The sequence below is a fragment of the Grammomys surdaster genome, unplaced genomic scaffold, assembly GCF_004785775.1.
Source record: "Grammomys surdaster isolate TR1022 unplaced genomic scaffold, NIH_TR_1.0 373, whole genome shotgun sequence".
NCBI lineage: Eukaryota > Metazoa > Chordata > Mammalia > Rodentia > Muridae > Grammomys > Grammomys surdaster.
The window spans coordinates 150690-175869 of NW_021604792.1; the positions used below are offsets into that span (position 1 = coordinate 150690).

The 25180-nt window shown below is 36.8% G+C and overlaps 1 protein-coding gene and 1 long non-coding RNA gene across 14 annotated transcripts in view; one reads left to right on the plus strand and one right to left on the minus strand.

The window, feature by feature from the left end:
- Window positions 1-15673, minus strand: part of LOC114632353 (solute carrier organic anion transporter family member 1B2-like) — a 46499-nt gene extending 30826 nt beyond the window's left edge. The window contains exons 1-3 of the mRNA XM_028780892.1: window positions 15658-15673; window positions 12065-12121; window positions 11471-11628 (exon numbers count right to left, since the gene is read on the minus strand). Coding sequence (XP_028636725.1) covers window positions 11471-11554 — 84 coding nt within the window. The 5' untranslated portion in view covers window positions 11555-11628; window positions 12065-12121; window positions 15658-15673. The remainder of the gene's footprint in view (window positions 1-11470; window positions 11629-12064; window positions 12122-15657) is intronic.
- Window positions 1-25180, plus strand: part of LOC114632354 — an 88489-nt gene that overhangs the window by 44406 nt on the left and 18903 nt on the right. For 3 of the 13 annotated variants that reach the window (XR_003713086.1, XR_003713077.1, XR_003713088.1), the window contains exon 1: window positions 23078-23128. The exons of 4 other annotated variants lie outside the window; for them this stretch is intronic. This is a non-coding gene — a long non-coding RNA (uncharacterized LOC114632354). 6 more of the 13 variants (XR_003713082.1, XR_003713085.1, XR_003713083.1 and 3 more) reach the window with 6 other exon arrangements.

Here is a 25180-nt window from a genome sequence, read left to right on the forward strand (position 1 = left end):
AAGGAAGGAAGGAAGGAAGGAAGGAAGGAAGGAAGGAAGGAAGGAAGGTGGAAATGTCATGGGCTTTGTGAAACCTCAACGCTCACTCTAAATAACATACCCCCTCCAACAAGGCCACAACTCCCTATCCTTCTCAAACAATTCTAACAGCTGATCAATATTGAGGTTATGGAGGTGATTCTCATTCAAACTACCACAAAAAAGATTATCAATATATTGAGTGATTTATTCTAACAAAACTTATTGATTCATCATTTATTTTTTCTTTGATTCATCCTTTTTTTCTAGCCCATATCCACATTAATAAGCAAATTCTTTTTGTTAATGTTAAAATGTGACATTATAGAATGTGAGTTTGTGTCACCCCAAATCCCTGTGTTGAAACCATACCCACAGTAGTATTGGGGCTGAGAAGAAGATGTTGGTTCTTGAGAGTTGAACCTTCACACTAGGTTGATTGCCTTATGATAAGAGAAAATACAGTGCATGATCCCCTTGCTTTGACATGTGAGGATTCTCTAAGAGGAAGTCGACCTGCACATACAGAAAGAGGCCTATCACCTGACCCTGACTCTGTTGGGGCCTTGACTTGTGCCTTGAGCTCTAGTAGAAACTTGTATTATTAAATCCAAGTAGGTCAACCACCAATCTATCTGGCATAGAGTTTTCTTCTTTAATCCTTAGTTATAAATTTCTCAGTGAAAAAATGGATGATTTGTATCAACAGTAACAGAAATTTTACACACAGATGAGCTTGTTATCACATTAAAATACATTTTTAAATGCAATTGCAGTGCTCTTCCCTAAGAACATATGTGATATACACAAAGGGAAACAAGAAAGAAATAAAACCAAGCCTCTATGAAAAGCAATGGACATAGAGAAAGACAGAAAAAAAAAACATAAGTAGGGAAAAAAAGAAACACAACACACAAAGGTTAGCAAAGTTGCAACAGGAAGTATGTCCTGATGGTATTTAATGTAAAGATAGCAACACAGTAGCATCAGAACACGTGCCTGCTTTGCTTTCTGCCACAGATTAATCAAACATAGGGAAAATGAAAGAAGAAACAGTCAAGAGAGAAGATTTAGATAGGGAGAGATGGAGATTAGATATAAATATTGATGATAGAGATAGAGATGAGTGATATAGATATAGGTATAACGCTATAGAGACAAATAGGAGCCAGCAGAAGACAAGAAGGCACTCCAGTGAATGACAGATGGATACAAACCCCGTAAATAAACCATGCCATGCCACATAACATGACTTTATACCCCTCATTCACACACACAAACAAACACAACAAGCCTCTATCTCCAGGGTACCAGGGATCTTCTCTTCTAAAATGTGTGGGACCTTGCACTCAAATACACACAACTAGACACCAACGCATGTGTATACATAATTTTAAATTAGTAAAAACAAAAAGTCCTTTGGTGGAAAAACACAATCTTTTCAAAACTTCGATTTTTTCTGTTTTTATTTTTCATTTTTAGTTTAATTCTCTCAAAGTAAGGGAGAGTAATTGGTATCTTTTTAATTTCGTAAAAATTGTTGGCTGGGGAGATTCTTAAACCAAAAATGAAAGGATGATTTAATCTATGGAAACTAGTCCATCTTCAACTCCATATTAACAAATAAACAACAAAGCTTTATTATTATCTTAGTAAATGCAGGGAAAAAGACACATTATGTTGTTGAGGTTTGGTTGTTGCTCTTTATTGTAATGCTAAGTGCAGGCCACCAAGACCTACTTGTCCCAAAGATGAGTCTACTCCTAGGCTGAAGGGACCCTAGGTTATCTTGTCCTCAAGTTATTTCTAATGGGTGAATAAATACGATGACAGCTAATAGCTGAGCAGAAGAGACATAAGTAGGATTTAGAGTTCTTGGGCTTTGTGTTGAAGGAGAAACATGCGAGGGATAAGGAAAGAGAGGAGAAAGCTACCATGGGTTAGGTGAGTCAATGGAAGTTAAAAGCAGCCCAGATGAAACATGGAAAATTATATAATGGGATTACTGGCTAGGAAATAGCCATAATAGCATACAGTATAGATATCTGCCTAGTTTTTGTGCAGGTTAAGATTTATTGTAAATGTAAAAGTTGTATGTGTGTCTTTTATCCTGGAAATAAATGATTAAAGGTGGGGTAGAAATCTCAGATGGGGATTAAACTTTACTACATTATGAAGTGCCACACACTTTCACAATAAAAACAATGTATTGGTCTGAGTGAGAGTGGCCCCTATAGTGTCAAAAATTTGAATACTCAGTCCCCATTTGATGATGGAACTTTTGTAGAAGGATTAGGGCCTTGTTGGAGAAGGTTTGTCACTGGAGTTTAAGCTTGACCTTTCAGAGGTACAGGCCATTCCTAATTAAACCTCTCTACCTGATTGATGATCGGCCTCAAGATGCTTTTATCTATTCTTCCATCCATGCCTGCCTGCCTTCTGCCATCCTCATTCCCAAAAAGGTTATAGACTATAACCCTCTGAAACTGTAAGTTATAAATATGCTCTTTTTCCTATAAATTTCTTTGGTGTTTTATCCAGTGATGCTTTATCATAGTAGTAAAAAAGTAGCTAAACCACACAGACTAACTAGAAACAAAAATTGAGCTACTTGAATAGAGAACCCATATGTATAAGCCTATAACTAACAGTTTTCTTGACCTGGAACTGTTGGCATTCCCTAAATGAGAAGGAAAGTGAAGATGTGTGCTTTCACCATAAACATCCACCATAGTGCTAGAAACTGGAGGTAAGGAAAAGAAAGAGAAGTGGGAAAGGAGAAGGGACAAAATAATGTCAAGTTCATATGACTCCAAGGGTCAAAATAGTCTTGAGCAGAAAATCATGCCTCACATATTCAGATTTCAATATATTTCATTAAAATAATAACTAGGTAATGTACATTATGGCATATTTGTGTGCATGTGCGTGTGTGTGTGTGTGTGTGTGTGTGTGTGTGTGTTACTTCATGAGTTGGTGTATACCTGTAATGCTAGCCATTTTGAAGCTTGAGCAACATAGCAAGAACCTGAGAAATGAAAGGGGTCATGAAGAAAGGAAGTTGTAAAGACATAGATTTATAGATTTGCGGATCAACTGAATAGAACAGAGATTCCAGAAACCTGTATGCTTTCTCAGCATCTAGTGAGATGATCATGTGGTTTTTTTTCTTTGAGTTTGTTTATATAGTGGATTACATTGATGGATTTCTGAATATTAAACCATTCTTGCATTCCTAGGATAAAGCCTACTTGATCATGATGGATGATTGTTTTGATGTGTTCTTGGATTTGGTTTGCAAGAATTTCATTGAGTATTTTTACATCGATATTCATAAGGGGGGAGATTGGTCTGAAGTTTTCTTTCTTTGTTGGGTCTTTGTGAGGTTTAGGTATGAGCATGATTGTAGCTTCATAGAAAGAATTGGGTAGTATTCCTTCTGTTTCTATCTGTTTCTATTTTGTGGAATAGTTTGACGAGAATTGGTATTAGGTCTTCCTTGAAGGTCTGATAGAGTTCTGCACTAAAACCATCTGGTCCTGGGCTTTTTTTTTTTTTTTTTTTTTGTCAGGAGACTTTTAATGATTGCTACTGTTTCTTTAGGGGTTATGGGACTGTTTAGATGGTTTATTTGCTCATTATTTAACTTTGGTACCTGGTATTTGTCTAGAAAACTGTCCATGACATCAAGATTTTCCAGTTTTGTTGAGTATAGGCCTTTGTAGTAGGATCTGATGACTTTTTTTAATTTCCTCAGTTTCTGTTGTTATGTCTCTTTTTTCAGTTTTGATTTTGTTAATTTGGATACTGTCTCTGTGCCCTCTGGTTAGTATGGCTAAGGGTTTATCTATCTTGTTGATTTTCTCAAAGAACCAGCTCCTGGTTTTGTTGACATTTTCTATAGTTCTTTCTGTTTCTACTTGGTTGATTTCAGCCCTGTGTTTGATTATTTCCTGCCATCTACTCCTCTTGAGTGTATTTGGTTTTTCTTGTTCTGGAGCTTTTAGGTATGCTGTCAAGTTGTTAGTGTATGCTCTCTCCAGTTTCTTTTTGTAGGCACTTAGAGCTACGAGTTTTCCTCTTAGCACTGCTTTCATGGAGTCCCACAAGTTTTGGTACCATATGTCCTCATTTTCATTAAATTCTAAAAAGTCTTTAATTTCTTTCTTTATGTCTTCCTTGACCAAGTCATCACTGAGTAGAGTGTTGCTCAGTTTACATGTATATGTGGGCTTTCCAATGTTTTTGTCATTATTAAAGACCAGCCTTAGTCTGTGGTGATCTGATAGGATGCAAGGGATTATTTCAATCTTTTTGTATCTGTTGAGGCCTGTTTTGTGATCAATTATATGGTCTGTTTTGGATAAGGTACCATGAGGTGCTGAGAAATGGTATATTCTTTTGTTTTAGGATGAAATGTTCTATAGATATCTGTTAAATCCATTTGGTTCATAACTTCTGTTAATTTCATTGTGTCTCTGTTTAGTTTCTGTTTCCATGATCTGTCCATTGCTGAGAGTGGGGTGTTGAAATCCCCCACTTTTTTGTGTGAGGTGCAATGTGTGCTTTGAGTTTTAGTAAAGTTTCTTTTATGTATGTGGGTGCCCTTTTATTTGGAGCATAGATGTTCAGAATTGAGAGCTCATCTTGGTAGATTTTTCCTTTGATGAGTATGAAGTGTCCTTCCTTATCTTTCTTGATTACTTTTGGTTGAAAGTCAATTTTATTTGATATTAGAATGGCTACTCCAGCTTGTTTCTTGGGACCATTTACTTGCAAAATGGTTTCCCATTCTTTTATTCTGAGCTAGTGTCTGTCTTTGTCATTGAGGTGTGTTTCCTGTATGCAGAAAAATTTTGGCCTGTGAGCAGTTAACTCGACATCATGGCTAATGCAATAAAACAAAACAAAAAAAAAGAAATATTGTTTTCAAGATTGGAATAGGAGGAAGAAGAAGATGGCATTCATATTACATGATAATCCTTACAAGGCATCTAAAAGGATTGCTGAGGAAATAAATGGAACCAGGAAAGTAGTAATAACAGTTTATATATAAGTCATTAGTTTCTACTATATCAGCACTGTACAGTGACAGTTGAGATGAAAAACTCACAAACAGTGTACTGTTCTTATTAGCATCTGTGAAAATTAGTTTTTATATAAATTTAATAAAGGCTGATGAAAAGTATCAATTTCAAATGGAAGACCATTTACAAGGCAAGTAATAGGGCTTCTGTTTATGTGTGCAGGAGAAACTGAGTGCTGACATGTCAGTTCTTTTACACTCCACACACACAGTTAACAAACTGTCCATTGAACACAGCGAAGAATTTAATAGACATTAGCAAAGTAATTTCAAAGTTTATATGAGAGACAAAAGACACAGAATGAGGAATCCAATGTTGAAGGAGAAAATATTTAGAGAACTGTCATCATGTGACATCAAGACTGATTAAAAATCTACAGCAAAAAGGTGCTAGTAGTACTAGTGTTACTAGTGGAAGAATAGAGGACCTTACTAAAGAGACACAGTAGAGAGCTCATGAATAGAAGCACAGAAACTGACAGTTTGTTCTTATACCAGGAAGGAGAAACAAAAAAAAAAAACACAGTTGAGAAAACATAATTGCAAAATGATGAATTGACACTTGCACCATATAACTTTTACAACAATTAACTCATAAAGGACCACAGACTCAAATGAAAAAATGGAAAATGATATTGCTCACAGCGACTCTGGAGGAAGCTTATGCCTTCTGAGATGTGATGCTGTCTTTTAAGATACGTCTTGATGGACAAAGAAATATTTGGTTAAATTCCATTATGATCAAGAACATCTGCTATATAAAGGACACTGAGAAATATCAGACAGGGAGAATGTACTTCTCAAAGACATATCTGCTTATATAAAATCAATCAAAGCTAAAGAAAAGAATCAACATCTTGATATTTGCTTAGAAGAGTGATTTGAATGATAAATGCCCCTAATGGTCTTGATTACTTGAATACTTAGTCTTCATTTGATGGTTATGTTCAGGAAGGCATAGGAGGTATGGTTTTGGTGCAGGAAGTATGTCACTAATAGTGGATTTTGAGATCATATAATGTAGTCCTCCTTCCAGCTATTTCCTCTGCTTCATGCTTGTGTTTTAAGATGTAAACTCTCAGTTTTCTTTTCCTGCCTCCATGCATATGGCTTATAGCCATATCTTCCTGGCATGATGGACACTCACCCCTCTGGAACCATAAACTAAAATCAACTGTTTAGCCAATAAATTGTCCTGGCTTTTGTGTTTTTCCAAACAACAAAAAAGAAAGTAAGATCCTTAGGAAATATGTTGCAACAGACATTTCTTTCAAGAAGGTATGTAGATGACAACCGTATGAAAAAAGAAAAAAAAATGTTTCAGTCTGTGCTACCATTGAAAGGTAAATTTAAATGAGAGGCAGCAGGGATTAAATTATTCCAACTGTCAAAATATAGACTGCTGAGAAAGAAAATATGACTTAGGATGAATACCAAGGGCTATTCTTTTTTATCTTTTATTTTTATTTTTATTGGATATTTTATTTACATTTCAGATGTTTTCCCCTTTCCCCATTCCCCCCTCCGACCCAGAAACCCCCTATCCCATCCACCCTCCTCCTGCTTCTATGAGGATGTGCCCCCACCTATCCCCCCACTCCCACCTCCCCACCCTAGAATTCCCTCCCACATGGCTTCTAGCCTTCGTGGGACCAAGGATCTCCTCTCCCACCTACACCTGACAGGACCATCCTCCCTTGCATATATAGCTCGAGCCAAAATTGCTGGTGGTGATGATTGTCACTGGCCAGTTTCCTCGGCGATTAAAACCTTCTATCCCAGCGTATAATCCTTTGCTCATTAAGACATAGGATATTAAAGAATGATGAAACTATGAGATATTTTAGGACAGAATATCAAAAAGAAAGTAAAACCACAAGCATTCTGTCTTGCAGGAAAAATCATTAAGCTCGGGTAGTAAACAATGCTGGGACTTGAGGGGGTCCCCCAAAACTGACCAGATTCTTTAGGCATCTTCTTCATGAATCATCTTTGAATATTAAAAACTGAGAGACACATTCAGATGAACTGAGAAGGCTGATAGAAACAGAGAGTAGCTAAGCAACCTGGAAGAGGCTGAGACCCACTGAACTACCAGGAAAGTTTATTCTCTAACAAGTTGAGCTGCCTTCAGGATGTGAGGTTTGCTCCATGTTCCCAGCTCCCATGCTGACGTGGTTTCTGGTGGCACAGCTGCCTTCTCCTCCTGTAAATTCTCACCTGTATTCCTGTAAGCAACCTCACTAAAACTCATGGTTCATCAGGTAAGACTTTGATAATATCTGTACTTTGACATGTTGGTTATCTGGAATAAGTAGACCCATGTCTTGCTGAGAATAACATCACATTACAGTGATCAGTACAGCTACTTTAGAGGATGGCTAAACAATTTCTCATAAAATATTCTCACCATAGAATTACATTCTGGTATTTGGTCAAGGGTATTAAAATTTGTATCTACACAAAACTTTGTGCCCAGATGAGTTGTGTACAGCAATGTTATTTATAATTTCTAATATGAAAAAAGCAACTGTGATGTTTATTAATACACATATAACTAAATGGAATATCAGCAGACTGATATTAATTACCATAAATAAATATGCTATAAAAATCATTTTTTTAATGCTCCAAAGGACCCAAGCTCAAGCCAGGTTCATTGACAATAGCCACTCTGATAAGGCTGAATTCAATCGTATGACATTCTGTAAAAGTGTAACTGTAGGTAATAGGAGGATTACTGATTGCCATGGTTTGGGAAAATGGATAATGTGGCAGAGCAAATAGAATTTTTAAATACAAAGAATTATTCACATCATTATATATGTGTTTAATTTTAAAGAAGGCTTACTTCTCTATAGGGAACACAAATGTCAACTAGCAACTTTCAGTAGTCGACATGTATGCATCAGTGTTTTTTTAAAGAAGTACTACTCTTCTTTCTAAATGGGTGTTTAAGGGAGGTAAGACTTTATACATGCTGTGGAAAGAATATGGACAATATTTTTGTTCTTCACTCACACTACTCTAGAAATGAAGTTTGCAACAAAGTCAGAATGGGAGAGTTTCATCTTTCTCTTATTTTGTTTTGAGGTGATAATACAATATTTTTGTACTATTAAAGAATGCCTATTATAGTACAGACATATACAAATCTCAGAAGCAGATACAGCAAGTAGTAAGCTCTCTGAAACCTAGTTAGCTCAAGGCAAAGATTTACAAAAGTATGTCATCAGTATGATTCAAAGCACATTACTGTGTGACTTCATTATACACTTCATTCCTAGACATTTGTATCCACTAGATCTTTGGATACATGTGGGACCTTCATAGGATGGCTGGTTTTGGTTGAGACTCTGGCTGGAAATAGCCTGGAGACCCAATAGGTGTCCATTTCCTATGAGGGACGAGCATCTGTTCTGCCACACTCCCAGAATCCAGGCTCCTGACATATGGTGTGATCTCCATTTGATCTGCACCTTGCAGTCACCTTTGGCTAGAGAGGGCGTGACTAACAGGCTTCAGTCTCAAGAGATTTCCATATTCATGAGTTATCTAAAGGCCGGGGGCATGACTCAATTATGTTATTCCTCCCCAGTCCCTCCTCTTTCCCCCTCCTTATTTAAGCCAGCACCCCCTGGCTTTTACCGGGGGTGTACATCTAGATCCAACTATTACACCATGAACAATAAACTTCTTGGAACTCCAGACCTCCTCGAGTCATTGGGACCCACTGCTCAGTCCACGGATTCCTCCCGAGACCCCTTTCTCATGTTTGTGAGACCCGCTGACCTGCAAAGCCTCCAGTTTCCGCCACCAGCCACCCGCCCCCCACCCCACCACTGTGGGTCACTGTTCGGTTCCTCAGGAGTTATTTTTGCCACAGAAACAGTCATGACTGTGGGTTGTCTGCATAGGCTTGTGTGAAACCTGAGGAGTGATTCATGCTGAGTGATTTGCTATGAAGATAATTTTTTAGATACATGGATAAAACAACAGTATATTGTCCAATAATAAAGTCTTACTTTTCATAGGATGTTTTACTTATTAATATTATATAAATCCAGTTACTTTTATAATATAGGACAGAGTTGAGAATATGGGCTCTAGAATAAGACTGGCTCAGGCTACCCTTTGCTCCCCAACTCTGGTGGTTTAGATGAGAATGTTCCTCATAGTCTCATATATTTGAGTGCTTGGATCCCAGTCAGTACTTCTGTTTGGGAAAGATTAGGAGGTGTAGCCTAACTGGAGTAGGTGTGGCCTTGTTGGATTAGATATGTCACTAGGAGTGGGTTCTGATATTTAAAAAGTCTCTCCCTCCGTGTGTGTGTGTGTCTGTCTGTCTGTCTGTCTGCCTGTGTGTCTATGCCTCTGTGTGTCTGTGTGTCTGTTTTTCTCTCTACCTGATACGTGTAAAGCTTTCAGGTCCTACTACAGTGTTGTGCCCATCTGCTTCCTGTTATGGTGACCATGGACTAACTTTATAAACTGGAAGCAAGCTTTCAATTAAATGATTTTTTTTAAAATAAGAGTTGCCTTGGTCATAGTGTCTATTCACAGCAGGAGAACAGTAACTAACATGCCAATTACAAGCTTTGAGACTAGAGATGGCTTGCGGTTTTTGTTGTTGTTGTTTGTTTTGTTTGTTTGTTTGTTTGTTTGTTCAACTAGGCACAAGTAAAAGAGTTACTAGAAAGAGAAACCTCATTTGAGAAGGTGTTTCTGTAAGATTGCTTATAAGAAAGTTTATATGACATTCTCTTGATTAATGATTGACTTAGTGTCAGCCATGGGGAACAAGCCAGTAACACTTTTCCATGGGCTCTGCTTCAGTTGTAACTACAGGTTCTTGCCCTGCTAAATTCTGCCTCAGTGCTAGACTAACCTAGAAGTGTAAAATGAAATAAATCTTTTCTTCCCCAAATTTTTTTTATCATGGTCTTTAGAACAGCAATAGAAAACCAAGTTAACAAGATTTAAGAAGACCCATCTTCTCTGGGTGCATATAAGGCTTCTTTCATTATCTATAAAATAGAGATAATAATATCTGGCTGATGAAATTGTTCAAAGGATCAAGTCCATTAGCAGAAATAAAACAGTAGAGTAGAACCTGTATACTTATGCATTAAGTATACAATATGTGTTAGTCATTATTACTAGTGTTTTCTCTTTTTGATTAGATAACGTGCTTTGCATATTTATCACCTACTCTGGTTCTGTTCTCCAGAAGTTCTGCAAAAGATATCTTTTCATAATAATGCATGGAAATGAAATTACCATTATTCAGCATAATGTCCCAGAGATACATTGTAACTCAGCATGCTATCCTAGAGATGCATTGTAATACAGCATAATAGCCCAGAGATATGTTGTAACACAGCATAATATCCCAGAGATATATTGTCATTGCACTGTGTTGACCAGTACTTTTCCTAAACTTCCCTTCCACTTAAACATTATTCAGATATTTCACCAGAACAGATTTGCCAGAAGTCACTCAAAACAAACGTAATTTATGTTTTTTGGATAAAGTTAAAATGGACTGTTTTTATTACAACAATCTTGCCACTGAATATTAGCTGTACTGTCTTCATTCTAGGTAAAGAATTTAAAGTGCTAGGAAAAGAAAATCACAAATGATGTCTTGTCCATCACAAGATGTTTAGGCTTTATCTTGGGTACAAGTGTTTTTCTTTTATAAGAAAGATGATTTGGATCAGGTTGTCTAAACTTTATTGACTTGGCCTCTTCATGTCACTCTTGTCATTTTTCCTGTGTGTGGAGTCACCTAGGCCATCACTTACCCATAAGTTTTATGACAGAACAAAGGGTAATATTATTGCATTTTCAGACAAGAAAAAAAAGGAAAGAACTGTACTGTTTTTGACTATGTCTTTCTGTCATGTCTTTTTATTAATGACAATTTCTCTCTCATCAGACTATGTTCTTTTGTTATCACAATTTTAAGAATAACTAAGGAAATATTAAGGAAAGAATAATTCAACAGTTTGAGATTATAAATTGACTTTTAGATGCTAGTCTAGATTTTTAGTTTGCTTCCAAGAATATTTTACATAGCACATAAATCATTTATTTAACATTTAACAGTTATCTCTTGGACCATCAACAATCAGAGCAGATATCAAAATATTTCTAATTTTCCAATGTCAATAAATATTCAAACACCTGAAATACCACAAAAGAAAAACTTTACCCAAATTTTAAAACACTTAAATCAAGATATAATGATGTTATGAAAGTTTCATACTTCAGTGAAAATTCTAATCTGAAACATATTGCTCTTTTAATTAACTGAATTCCCTCTTTACTAATTTTAGTGTGGAAATTTGACACTCATCCTACCCTGAATCCATCGCAGAGCCTTGTATTCTCTGGTTTTGAAGCTTGGGCCTCTGCAGCTTTGCTTGAATGCTGAGTTTGGTCCATGATTGAACAGTAGTTGTGATGGGAATGTCTGCAATCACTGTCGATAAACACTTCCTTTGAAATGACCACCTACACTGGGAGAAAAGGTGCCATTCATTTTATGTTAACAATATAACTTAGGAACAAGAAAAGCCATAATGTCAACCCCAACCCTTCTGTCACTGATATTTATTAAGGGCTTAGTTCTCAAGAAGTGAACTAGGTAAATGCTGTTCACAAAATTGAGAAATAAAACACATTGCCCTAACCTCAGGGAGACTTTTAAATTGAAATTGGTAAATTTATTAAAGGAAATGTAAAATCAGTAAGTTAAATAAGATTTATTTATATTTGAAATGAACAAAAGAATTAAATTATAGAAAATATGATTCTGATATCACTCTGCATGTCTAGGTTATATGGCCTAAGAAAGAAAATTGTGCATTAAATTTTCTTTAGAATTTTATAAAGTTCCAAAATGGGCTTTACATATAGCAAGTACTCAAACAGAGAAAACATTATATGACTTACAACAATTACTGTATAAGAAGACTTCACAGATGGGTAGATCTGAGTCATCGAAATTATCTATAGACACAGAGAAACATAAACTTGACTAGTAGATTTGCCTACTATACAGTATGTTTCCTTAGATAGTAAATGTTCAGTTAATAGCTATCATTTATACTAATGACAATCTGTAAATTTGATTAGAATGTAGAATTAGTAAACTTTTAAACACCAATTTTAGAGGATGTGGCAGTGCAGATTCCTGGCCACTTTCTGCCACAACAGTTTAACCAACTAATGTAATGTTTCATATATATTTCTGTTGAAAAGTACTTTACTGAATATATGTTCACATCTTTAACATAGAAGGAATAGAGTATAAAATGCTAGGTCAAGTCAGCCTGGAAGTTATTTAACAGTTATACTCAAACTCTCCTCTCTCTCTCTCTCTCTCTCTCTCTCTCTCTCTCTCTCTCTCTCTGTCTCTCTCTCTCACACACACACACACACACACAAACACAGAAATAGTTTTGGTCTTAATCAGGTACTTTTGTATGAACAATCCTGCATTGAATTTTGCCATATTTTAAGGAGTGAACTTGGTAACCAAAAAAGGCCACAAAAGTGCAGACTATTTACAAAACAACTGAGAGCAGATCACATGTTGACACCTCCTATAACCTTAACTATTAACCTACCTATGCCCTCCACTGACAATCCAAGCTTTCTGGCTTTTGGCCTATGCTGGCCATCAGCCACAAAGCACCAGCAGCCTTGGTGTCATGAATAAGAAGCTTGTTTAAGGTCAATCTATGAATAATGAGGGATGACTGTGTACATTAGCCATGATTTTATCTTTTTTCTGGTGTATGTTTGTATGTGTGTGCATGGTCTTCTATGTGCAAGTGCATGCTTATTCATGTGGGTGTATGTATGTGTTTGTGTCCCTATTCAAGTATATGCAGATGCATGTGTGTGTGCAGGTGCATATGTTTGAGTGTGTGGGTTTGTGTCAGCATGTATGTGTGTGTGTTTGTGTGAAGTATGTTTGTTTGTGCATACACGAGTGCATGTGAAGTCAGAGGACAATCTCAACTGATGTTTGTTGTTGTTGTTGTTGTTGTTGTTTTTAAATGGAGACTTTTAGCAGCCTGAAACTCACTTAGTAAACTAGGATAGCTGGCCAGAGAGTCCCAGGGATCTACCTGTTTCATCCAGGAAGTTCTGGGAATATAAGCACATACCATCACACCAAGGTATTTTTAAAATATGGGTTCTATGGAATGATTTCATGTCCTGTGCATGCAGGTTTTCCATTGAGTGAAATCCTTACCACTATGCATTTTGAAATCTATTGCTGCCACAGTGTTATATAACACATGGTTATTGCTATACTTGGTGTTATATGACTGTCATCCCAGCAGTTGTGAGGAAGAGGAGTAGGTTTGGCAACTGAAGGCCAGGATTAGCAATGTATAAAAAGTTCTAGGCCACTTTGACTATAAGAATCTATGTGGAAAAAAAGCAATGTATTTGTGTATGTGTGACAATTATATAATTCTACAAATACATATGAATCAACAAAATATTGAAGTATCATCACTCATAAATATGTGAATAAATATAAAAATATGTAGACCACAAAAATGATCCCTGTGTATAAATAAATAAATAAACTCCACTCATTCCATTTTCTTCACAAGTTTCTGCCAATCTAGTACCCACCCACTTCCTTTCAGCTCCCGGGTAGGGGCAGGAGCCAAGAATCAATCATATGTTGTGTTGAGATTGTAATAAGTATAAGTATAACAACAATTTCTCATGCATATCTTTGTTCAGTATTAAACATTAGGAAATAGTTTTTACCAAGTAATCTCAAGTAGAAATGGCTTATGTAGTAGACTGTCTTTCTTTTTTTAATGCTTTACACCTAACTTTCATATATATTCTGAAACTCCTGAGGACACCTGTCTCAACCTTCCCATTCTTCAATGGATTAACTTTTTATTCTCAATCCTTGCCTGCCTTCCCATGTACAATCTACCTGGCATTAGAATCTTTCAGGGTTCCCTATACCATACAAAATGCAATTTATAGTCTCCATTTGGTGTCTTCACAGTCTAAAGCCAGCTCTTGTTTAAAGTTTCATTTTCAACTCACTCACAGAGAGCCCTCTACACATAGAGTCCTATTTCAAGAAGAAAACTATCCACCCTTTGGACGTTTCTTCTTAACCTGAAGTATTCCTCAGCTCAAGGTTTTGCATCTTCCCCCAAGCATCTCTTTTCAATATTGTCTTTACTTCCATCAAAACAATCATTCCAGGTCTCATATTCATGGAGTAAATGTATCAGTCAAACATCACATTCTGTATTTCCCTCTGTTCTCAGACTAGATAACTGTGTATACTTCTAACCTTGTAGGGAGGATAAGCAACAAAAGTTTGGAAAGACAACTTGTTGCTCCCTGTTTCTCACAGACATTAAGTTGATATGAATAACCTGGAGGTGAGAAGATCAGTCTGGATTTTAATTATATGATAAAATATTTCTGTACTTTGGAACTTGAAGCTTTATTTGGAGGTATGGGATGTATTTTTATCTGAATGTGTTGGGTTTTTTGGTTCTAAATGATTTAAAAGATAATTTCAAACAAAGAATGTTTTCAGATGACCGCAGACATCTGAATGTACAATACCAATCTTCCCTGAGGAGAATGCAGTCTTCTCAGATAGATGGCATGGAAGCAGTGCCAGACTCTGCTTCTATGTGTCTGCATTTATTATTCATGGGTCACAGGAATGCAACATAAACAAGGAGCCATCTGCTCAAGGACCCAAGGTGGAAAAGGGAAACAGGACACACCTACACCTGTCATTAGGAGTTGGGGACTCTGGATCCCCATCTTACTTTGACAATAACAATGTTCTTATCAGCTTTGCAAAGGGGAGAAGAAAAGCAGCATTCTTGGGGATCCCCTTGTGCTGGCAGCTATGATAGTCATAATTTTAAAATCTTAATTGGAGATAAAGCCATCAGTAAAACTCTTCACATTCCCTTCATCTGAGTCACACAGAAGATGGCATCTAAGAGAGAGCAGAGTCCACTCAGAGAATGTGAAGCCCTGCCTATTCCTATTTATCATGTAACTTGACAACACATGTTGATCAGGTCAGAGGAAGTTAGAGGGAGAGAGAGGGGGGAGAGAGAGAGGGGGGAGAGAGAGAGAGAGAGAGAGAGAGAGAGAGAGAGAGAGAGAATTGACAATTATTCATTCTGTGTGGTTGGTAAAATAATTCTCCATAGTGAATGTTAAGGTGGTAACCCATGGCTCATTGTCCCAGACTAGAAGATTAATTTGTTTAAACAGAACTGGTAATTGTTTTCAAACCCTATTTAAAATTATCCACTACTTACTATAATTTGGGAATGTGTAAACCTGAGCCACAACTGTTGCCTCAAGGGATTGGTAACAGGTTCTGAGATCTGTACAGAAGATTCAAGCCATACAACTTATGCCATTTCAGGCCAGGTACCATGAGCACTCCCATATATTTCCTCTGTATTGAGAAGAAACACTGAAGAAATGATCAAAATAGTCACAAAGCATCTTACCTGGACTCAGGCTTCTACAGCGAGTGTGGCATGTCCCACCTGTACCTGCTCTGAGAGTCCCACTTTAAAGCCTCTCAGCATTTTTTTCAGTTCAATGATCATTAACTATCTCTTCAGGTCACTCTCCTTCACAAATAGGAAAAAAGGGAAAAAAAGGAAGAAAGAAGCAAACAAAGATCTAGGTAGGAATTCAATTTGCTCCAGGCACCTTTGTTTTAAAGATAGTTTTTAAAACTTCTCAGAATGTATACATTATATTTTTATACACTGTATTATTCTAGTGCTAAAACAAGTTTTGATTTTAGATGCAGCTTGAAGCTTTCATCCAATGGTTCTTGTTGCACATTAGTTTCTTTGAGAATACGAACACTACATATTACCCCCGGCACTTAAATCTCTTCTCAACGGAAAAGCACTCAGTGTGATTGTGAAAAAGAATCCAGGTCATTTCATGTCCAAAAGAAAATCGACATCATTGCTCGTAACCTAGGTAGAGTTCTTAAAACTATTTTATTTAATTATAAAATTATTTTATCATAATGATCTCAAAAAATTAAAACATCACACAGCTCTATTAAGGAAGCCTCTGAAATAACCACTGTCAGTGTACAGCTATTTCATCTCTTTGGTTAGATGTATGCCTAGGTACTTACTTTTTTATAGCTATTACGAATGGAACTTTTTTTTCATGAGGATACAGTGTTGCCATGTATGAAGGCTAATGGTTTTTATATTGACTTTAAATCCCGAGTCTCTATTTTAGGTGCTGATCAGACCTATGAGTTGCCTAATAGACGGCATCTGTAATAGAAATGATTTGACAGTTTCCTTTCCCAGTTTCTTTTATTTAAAGACTTCCACTTGCCCAATTGCTATAGCTAAGGCTTTGTCAAATATATTGAATAAGAGAAGGCAGAGTAGGGCTCTTTCTCTTGTGACGGATTGTAAAGGAAACACTAGCAGTTTGTTTCCATTTAACTTCATGTTGGCTCTAGGTTTTCTGTCTTTATCCTTTATTGTTCTGAGGCATGCTTGATATATTCCTGGTATCTAGAGGATGTTTATTCATACAGATGTCACACTGAACTCTGCCAAATGTCATTTCAGCGATTAAAATTAATTGTAAATGAATGGAATGGTTAATAAAAAATTATAAAAGAAAATAAAGATTTTAAGACTAAACAAAAGAAATTCTGTATTTTCTACCTTCAAGTTATTCATATTATGTATTATATTTATTGGTTTACATATGTTGAACCAACCTTGCCTTTGACCAAGGAAAGCCACTTGGTCATAATGTATGATCTTAAGACATGCCTGAATTCAGTTTGCAAGTACTTGGTAGAGAATTTTTGCATGTCTGCTCATCAAAAGACTTGATCTTTATTTTTATTTTCTATAGTGCCATAACCTGGTTTTGGTATAATAACAAAGATAGGATGATTTTGTCTGTAAAATATATTCTCTATATTAATCCTCTGTCAGATATATAGGTGCCAAATTTGCCCTCTATTTCTGAGGGCTTCCCTTTACCAACCTGATTGTTTCTTTAGCTATGCTCAAGCTTTTTAATTTTGTGAAGTCCCGATTGTCTATTGTTGGCCTTAAATTCTTGGGCAAATGGAGTCCTATACAATAAGTTCTCCCACCCCTTTTGGACAGAAACCAAACTTTTATTTGTTACTGTGGCATTTGATCAAAGAAATACTTTTCTTCTTACACTGGGTTTTAGACATTATATGTGGAGATATGTCTAGTTGTCACTGACATTATGGGTGTGTTCTGTTTTTTGTGGGTTGTTTGGTTGTTTATTCTCTTTACTTATTTTCACTTATTGCCCCCCTCCGTGTCACCTCCTCCCACAATTCTTCCCCTAACCCTCTTCCCTTCTCTGAGCAGGTGAAGCTCTCCTGATTATCCCCCTACCATGGTACTTCAGGTCTCTGCGAGGCTAGTTACATTCTCTCCCACTGAGGCCAGACAAGGCAGCCCAGCTAGAACAACATATCACAACTTTTGAGATAGCCATTTCTCACACACATTCCAGTTTTTCTGGACCCACATGAAGGTCATGCTATATATCTGCTACATATGTGCAAGAAGGCCTAAGTCCAGTCATGTATATTCTTGGGTTGATGGTTCAGTCTCTAAGAATCCCAAGGGTCCAAGTTTTGTTGACTCTTTTGGTCTTCTTGTGGAGTTTCTATTCTCTCTGGGCCTGAAATCCTATTCTTCCATAAGGATCGACAAGCTCCATCCAGTGTTTGGCTATTGGTGTCTGTGTCTGTCTGAGTCAGCTGCTGTGTGGAACCTCTCATAGGACAACCATGTTAGATTCCTGTGTGCAAGCATAATAGAGTACCACTAATTAGTGTCAGGGATTAGTGTTTGTCCATGAGATGGGTCTCAAGTTGGTCCAGTTATTTGTTAGCCATTTCCTCAGTCTCTGTTCCACTCCCAGTCCTTGTGTTTCTTGTAGACAGGATATATTTTGGGTAGAAAGTTTTGTGGGTGGGGTGGTGGCCTTATTGCTCCATTGGAGCTACTACCTGGCTACAGGAGGTGGCCTTTTCAGATGCCGTATCCTCAATGTTGTGAGTCACTGCTAAGGACACTCCCAATGATTCTTGGGTGTCTTCCTTATCCCAGGAATCTAAAACATCTTGGAGATGCCCACGTCGAGGTTTGGAACAAAACTCTTTATAATTCTATCCAAAACACAAATAATCCCAATTTAAATCCCTTGTAGGTGGGTCCACTGACCCAATTAAATCCCTCTGCACTAAAAAGCAGGCAACTTCATTCTTTTCCTAGCAAAAGCAAGTTGTGGCTCCCAATAGTAGGGGACCTGGAAGCTGCTAGCAGTTTGTTTGTTTCAAAGTTCCAGTGCTTGAGTCATGTGACTCATCCCAGCATTACTCAGTTACTCACTTAAAAAAAAAATAGAACTCTAACTCAAGTTAATAATCTTAAATATTTAGTGAATTCTTTAGGGCATTGCCTGTAGAGGGAGGTATTAGAAAAGAAGGATTCCAGCTGGCTGCAGCCATGTTCCCACACTACTGCTGGCACCTCTCAGGTTCTGCCACCTCTGTCTCTAGCCACTCCCCACCCACACCCACACCCACACCCCCCGAAGTGACCAGCTCTGTTCCCAGCTCTGGTTTGCTTGTCCCTGGAGTCACTAGTTCCTTCACAGCCATAACCACCCAGTTGTTAGTGGACACACCTACAAGTAACCCAATAAAGTAAAACACTAAAGATAAAAATTAACCAAGCAAATGAACCAATCAGCAAATACTCAAATCACGAGATGGCAGATTAGTCAAGTTATCCAATCTCTCCTAACCTTTCCATATTATCTCTGCCAAAAGCTGGTTAAAGCCAAGCTCATTAACATCAGCTTCCATCTCCTTTGCCTTTCATGACATGCCACCCACCTAGCCCCCCCCACCAGTTTTTCCATGACTTCTTGTCTCTGCCTCCATTAGCTATGCCACCCTTTTCCCTATCCAATCATAGGCCTCTCACTGCAAATAGATTTGGCAGGGAAATTTTTGCCACACTCCCCACCCCTGTCCGTTAAAGATTTCTATTCATTCTCATGGCCATTTAGCCATCTCTACTAACCCTCCCCACATCTGATCCAGAACCTCCCCTGAATTCCCTCCTCAACTTCTCTCTAACCCAGTTCCTTCCCTCCATCTGCCTCTACTTTACTTACCCTTCTAAGAGAGATTCAAGCATCCTCACTTGTGCCTTCCTTTTTGTTTAGCTTCTTTGGGTCTGTGGAATGTAGCATGGGTATCCTGCATGTTATGGCTAATATCTACTTAACAGTAAAAATTCATGATTTCTTTGTTTTTAATAGCTGAGGAATATTCCGAAGTATAGATGTAGCACATTTTCTTTATCCATTCTTTAGTTGAGGGACATCTAGGATGTTTCTAGTTTCTGGCTATTATGAATAAAACTGCTATGGACATCATTGAGCAATTATCTATGCTGGATGGTGGAGTATCTTTTGGGTATATGCCCAGGGGTGAAATAGCTGGGTCTTAAGATAGAACTAGTCCAAATTTTCTGAGAAACCACTAAATTGACTTCAAAGGTGGTTTTTACAAGTTTTCACTTCCAAACTAGCAATGGAAGAGTATTCCCTTTGCTCCACATTCTTGCCAGCATGTGCTATCTTTTGCGGTATTGGTCTTAGCAATTCTGATGGTTGTAAGATGGAAGCTCAAAGTTGTTTTGATTTGCATTTTCCTAATGACTAAGGAATTTGAACATCTCTTTAAGGACTTTTTGGCCATTCAAGATTCCTCTGTTGAGAATTCTCTGTTTAGCTCTGTATCCCATTTTTTAATTGAGTTATTTAGGTTGTTTTTGTCTGCCCTCTTGAGTTCTTTGTAAATTTTGGATATTAGCCCTTTGTCAGATGGAAGGTTGATGAAAATCCTTTACCAGTCTTTTGGGTGCTATGATGATATGTATATGCCCGGCCCAGGAAGTGGCATTATTGGAAGGTGTGGCCCTGTTGGAGTAGGTGTGTCAGTATGGGTGTGGGTTTTAAGACTCTCATCCTAGCTGCTTGGAAGCAATATTCTGCTAGCAGCCTTCAGATGAATATATAGAACTCTCAGCTTCTCCTGCACCATGCTTGTCTGGACACTGACATGGTCCCATCTTGATGATAATGAACTGAACCTCAAAACCGTAAGCCAGCTCCAATTAAATCCTGTCCTTATAAGAGTTGCTTTGGTCATAGTGTCTGTTCACAGAACTAAAACTCTAAGACAGGTGCCATTTTGTCCTATTGACATGTCCCTTTGCCTTACAGAAGCTTTGCCTTTTGATGAGGTTCTGTGTATCAATTGTTGGTCTTAGAGCCTGAGCCATTGGTATTCTGTTCAGGACGTTTTCTCCTGTACCAACGCATTTAAAGCTATTTCCCATTTCTTCTTCCATGGGATTTTAGTGTATTTGGATTTATGTTGAGGTCCTTGACACACTTGGACTTCAACTTTGTGTGGGGTGATAAATATGGATCTATTTTCATTCTTCTACATATAGACATCCAGTTAGGCCAGTACCATTTGTTGAAGATGCTTTTTTTTTTCCTTTTTTTCTTTTTCATTACGTGGTTTGGGATTCTTTAAGAAAAATTGAGTCTCCATAGGTGTCTAGTTAATTTCTGGATCTTTGATTTGACTTCATTGATCAACATGTCAGTTTTTGTACCAATACCATGCGCTTTTTACCACTACTAAACTGTAGTACAGTTTGAGGTAAAGGATTGTTATTCCTCCCAAAGTTCTTTTATTGTTCAAGATTGTCTTACTTATCCTGGTTTTTTCTTTTTCCATATGAAGTTGAGAACTGTTCTTTTAACGTCTATAAAAAATTGTGTTGAAATTTTGATGTGGATTGCACCAAATCTGTATTGTTTTTGGTATGATGCCCATTTTCACTATGTTAATCCTATCTATCCACAAGCATGGGAAATCTTTCCATTCTGATGTCTTCTTTAATTTCTTTCTTTAGAGATTTGAAGTTCTTATTATAGAGACATTTCCCTTGCTTGGTTAAAAGTATACAAAGACATTTTGTAATATCTGTGGCTATTGTAAAGGGTGTTGTTTCTCTAATTTCTTTCTCGGCCTGTTTATCATTTGTATAAAGAAGGGCTACAGATTTCTTTGAGTTAATTTTGTACCCAGACAGTTTGTTGAAGATGTTTATCAGCTGTAGGAGTTTTCTGGTAGAATTTTTTGGTTGCTTATGTATACTATCATAGCATCCCCTTGATCTCTTTTAGTTGTCTTATTGCTCTAGATAGAACTTCAAATGCTTTATTGAATAGATAGGAAGGGAGTTGGCAACCTTTGTCTTGTCCCTGATTTTAGTGGAATTGCTTTAAGTTTCTCTCCATTTAATTTGATGTTGGCTATTGGCTTCTGGATATTGCTTTGATCATATTTAGGTATGTGCCTTGTATCTCTGATCTATGTAATACTTTTCATGTGAAAGAGGATAGGATTTTGTCAGGCTTTCTGAGCATCTAATGAAACGATCATGTAATCTTTTTTCTTTCAGTTTGTTTAGAAGATGGCTTACATTGATAGATTCTTATATATTGAACTATCCCTGCATCACTGGGATGAAGCCTACTTGATCATGATGGATGATGTTGTTGATGTGTTCCTGGATTTAGTTTGATAGGATTTTATTATTATATCAATGTTCAAAAAAGAAATTGGACTAATTTTCTCTTTCTTTGTTGAGCTTTTATGTGGTTTAGGTGTCAGAGTGACTATGATTTCATAGAATGAGTTTGGTAGCGTTCCTTCTTTTTCTATTTTGTGAAATACTTTGAAGAGTGTCAGTATTGGCCCTTCTTTACAAGTCTGGTGTAATTCTACACTAAAACTGCATGGCCATGGGCTTTTTGTTTGTTTGACTGTGATATTTTAATGACTGTTTCGATTTCTTTGGGAGTTATAGGGCTGTTTATACAGTTTTGGTGAACTTGATTTAACCTGAGCTTGCAAGCTGCTCAAGGCAGCTTGGCACATTCAGAGGACTCAGCACGCAGGGAAGATGGGTGGGGGGAGGGAAGCTTACCTCTATGGTTTAGGCTCAGAATGTCTAATGAAGGTAGGTGGAGAGGTGAGGGGAATATGGAGCAGTAAGTCACCTTTTATGACTATATCAATATAGGTTTACTGCCTGTGTTTTCTATCAATTTCAGCCTTTTGGGTTGTGTGTTTAGATCTTTGATCTATTTGAAGTTAGTTTTGAGCCAGGTAATAAATATGAGTCAAATTTCATTCTTTTGCATGTGGGCATTCAGTTTTCTCAGCACCATTCATTAAAGATATTTTCTTAATTTAATGTTTTTGGCATCAAATATCAAGAAGCTGAAATTATGTGTACTCATGTTTAGGCCTTGATTTTGTTCCAATGATCTGTATATCTGTTTTGTGCTGATGTCATATTATTTTTAGTTTCTATGGCACTGTAATATATTGTAAGATCTGGAACAGCAATCATTCCAGCATTGTTATGTTTGCTCAAGACTTTTTTCTGCCATCTGGGTTCTTTAATAGGTCCATGTGAATTTTAAGATATTTTCTGTTTCTGTGAACAATGACATTTAATCTATGATGTGGATAGCCCCAGCCTTGTATTTTGATACTAATTCCCCTTTCCTGTGAAGGGCTGCAGAGGAGGTGTGAGTCATTACACAGGTGATTTCTAGTGAACCTTCTACCCATCTTAATTTGTAAAATAAAGGCTGGAGCCAGTGATTGGGCAGAGGAAGGGGAGGTGGAGAAATAAAGGCTGGGAAGAGAAGAGAAGGAGGATGACTGGAGAATGACTGGAGGAAGACAATGGAGGAGGAAGATGACAGAGACAACACAACTGAGAAAATGATGACTGGGGAGAGAAGAGAGAGAGGATGACTGGGGTAAAGGAGGTAGAAGGGTCTCATAGCTGGGGAACAGAGTAGTGTAGGGGTATCTGCCCAATCTAGGCTTACAGATTATATTCATAATTACTGAGTTGTGTTTTCATTGTCCAGTCCTGATTAGGTTGGAGATTTAAATGTCTCCACGGCAAATTTATAGGTAATGTTTTCTATTTCCCAATGTTATTTCTACCAATGCACAAGCACAGAATTTTTTTTCTTTCTTTCTGTTTCTTTCTTTTTTTGTCTGTTTTCATTTTCCAGTGTCTTCCTTTATCTTTTTCTTCAGAGGTTTAAAGCTAAAGATTTATTATAGATGCCATTTATTTTGATGGTTAGGTTTATTCCTAGGTTTTATTTTCTGTGGAGATTTTGTGAATGATCTCTTTTTCTATATGTTTGTTGTTGGCATATATATTTGAATTTATTGATTTATGCAAGATGGTTTGGTGTCTTGCCACCTTACTGTATTTATTTATCATTTCTAGAGGTTTTCTGGTGAAATTTTGGGTATTTCAAAAGTATAGTTCCATGTCATTCTCAAATAGAGATAATTTAATTTCTTCCCTTGTTTGTATCCCTTTAATTGTCTTCTTTGGCCTTATTGCTCCAGCTAGTGCTTCAAAACAATATGGAAATGAAGAGAGAGTGGGCATCCGCTTCTCATTCCTGACTTCCATAGGATTGTTTCATGCCTTTCTCAATTTAGGATGATGTTGGCTGAAGGGTTTAGTAAACAGCTTTCATTATGTTGAGTTTTGTTCCTTCTAGTTCTTCATTCTCCTGACTTTTATCATGAAGATATGTTGGACTTTGTCAAGGGTTTTTCCAGTGTCTATTGAGATGATCATGTGATTTTGATCTTTAAGCCCATTTATGAGGTTTGTTACACTTACTAACTTGTGCTTGCTGAGCCATCCATGCATCTCAGGGGTAGAACCACCTTGGCAGTGGTGTATAATTATTTTTAAATATATATGTGTATTCTATTTACAATTATTTTATTAAGATTTTTGAATCTATGTTCATCAGAGATATTGACCTTTAGGCTTTTTGTTTGGATTTTTAATTGTTGTTGTTTGGTTTTGTTTTGGTTTGTTTGTGTGTGTGTGTGTGTGTGTGTGTGTGTTTTGTTAGTTGGTAGGTTGGTTGGTTGGTTGGTTGGTTGGTTGGTTGTGTTTCTAACTTCTTTGGTATTTGAGTGGTGCTAGTTTCATGGATGGAGTTTGGGTATGCTCCTTCTGTTTCTATCCTTTTTCAATGGTCATAGAGGATTGGTTGTAGATCTTCATTGAAATTATGGTAGAAATGTGCTGTGAATCCATCTTCCTTGGACTTTCATACGTGTGTGTGTGTGTGTGTGTGTGTGTGTGTGTGTGTGTAACATATATATGTATTATATATATGTAACATACATATGTAATTATATATATATAATTTCTTCCCTTCTTCATGTATACATATGATAAAGATTGAAATGATAACAATATATATATGGAAGGCTTAATATTATTATTGTAATATTATTATTGTTATCATTTCAATCTTCTCATTTGTTAGGAGCCTATTTATTCTGTTAATCTAGTCTTGACTTATTTTTGGTAGTTTGACTGAATCTACCAATTTATCAATGTCTTTTAGGTTTTTCACATTAACGGAATAAAGTTTTTTTTTAAAAATCCATGTTAATATTGGAAATTTCTTTTGTTTCTTTTATAATGCTTTCCTGATCATTTTTTTACTATGTTAACTTAATCCCCCTCCTCATTTTTTTGTTTGTTTGTCAATCTTTTTTATCTGCTTAAAACACCAGATCATAGATTTGATTCTTTGTGTTGTTTTCTTTGCTTATATTTTGTTAACCTCAGCTCTGATTTTTATTATTTCTTGCTATTGGCTTAATGTAGATTTTGTTTGTTCTTGTTAGTCCAACTTTTTTAGTTGTATCATTGAGCCATATTTTCTGTGTTCTGACTTTTTTAATGTAGACACTTAAAGCTATAAATTTTCCTAGTAGGACTGCATTAAATGCATTACAGAAGTTTTACTGTG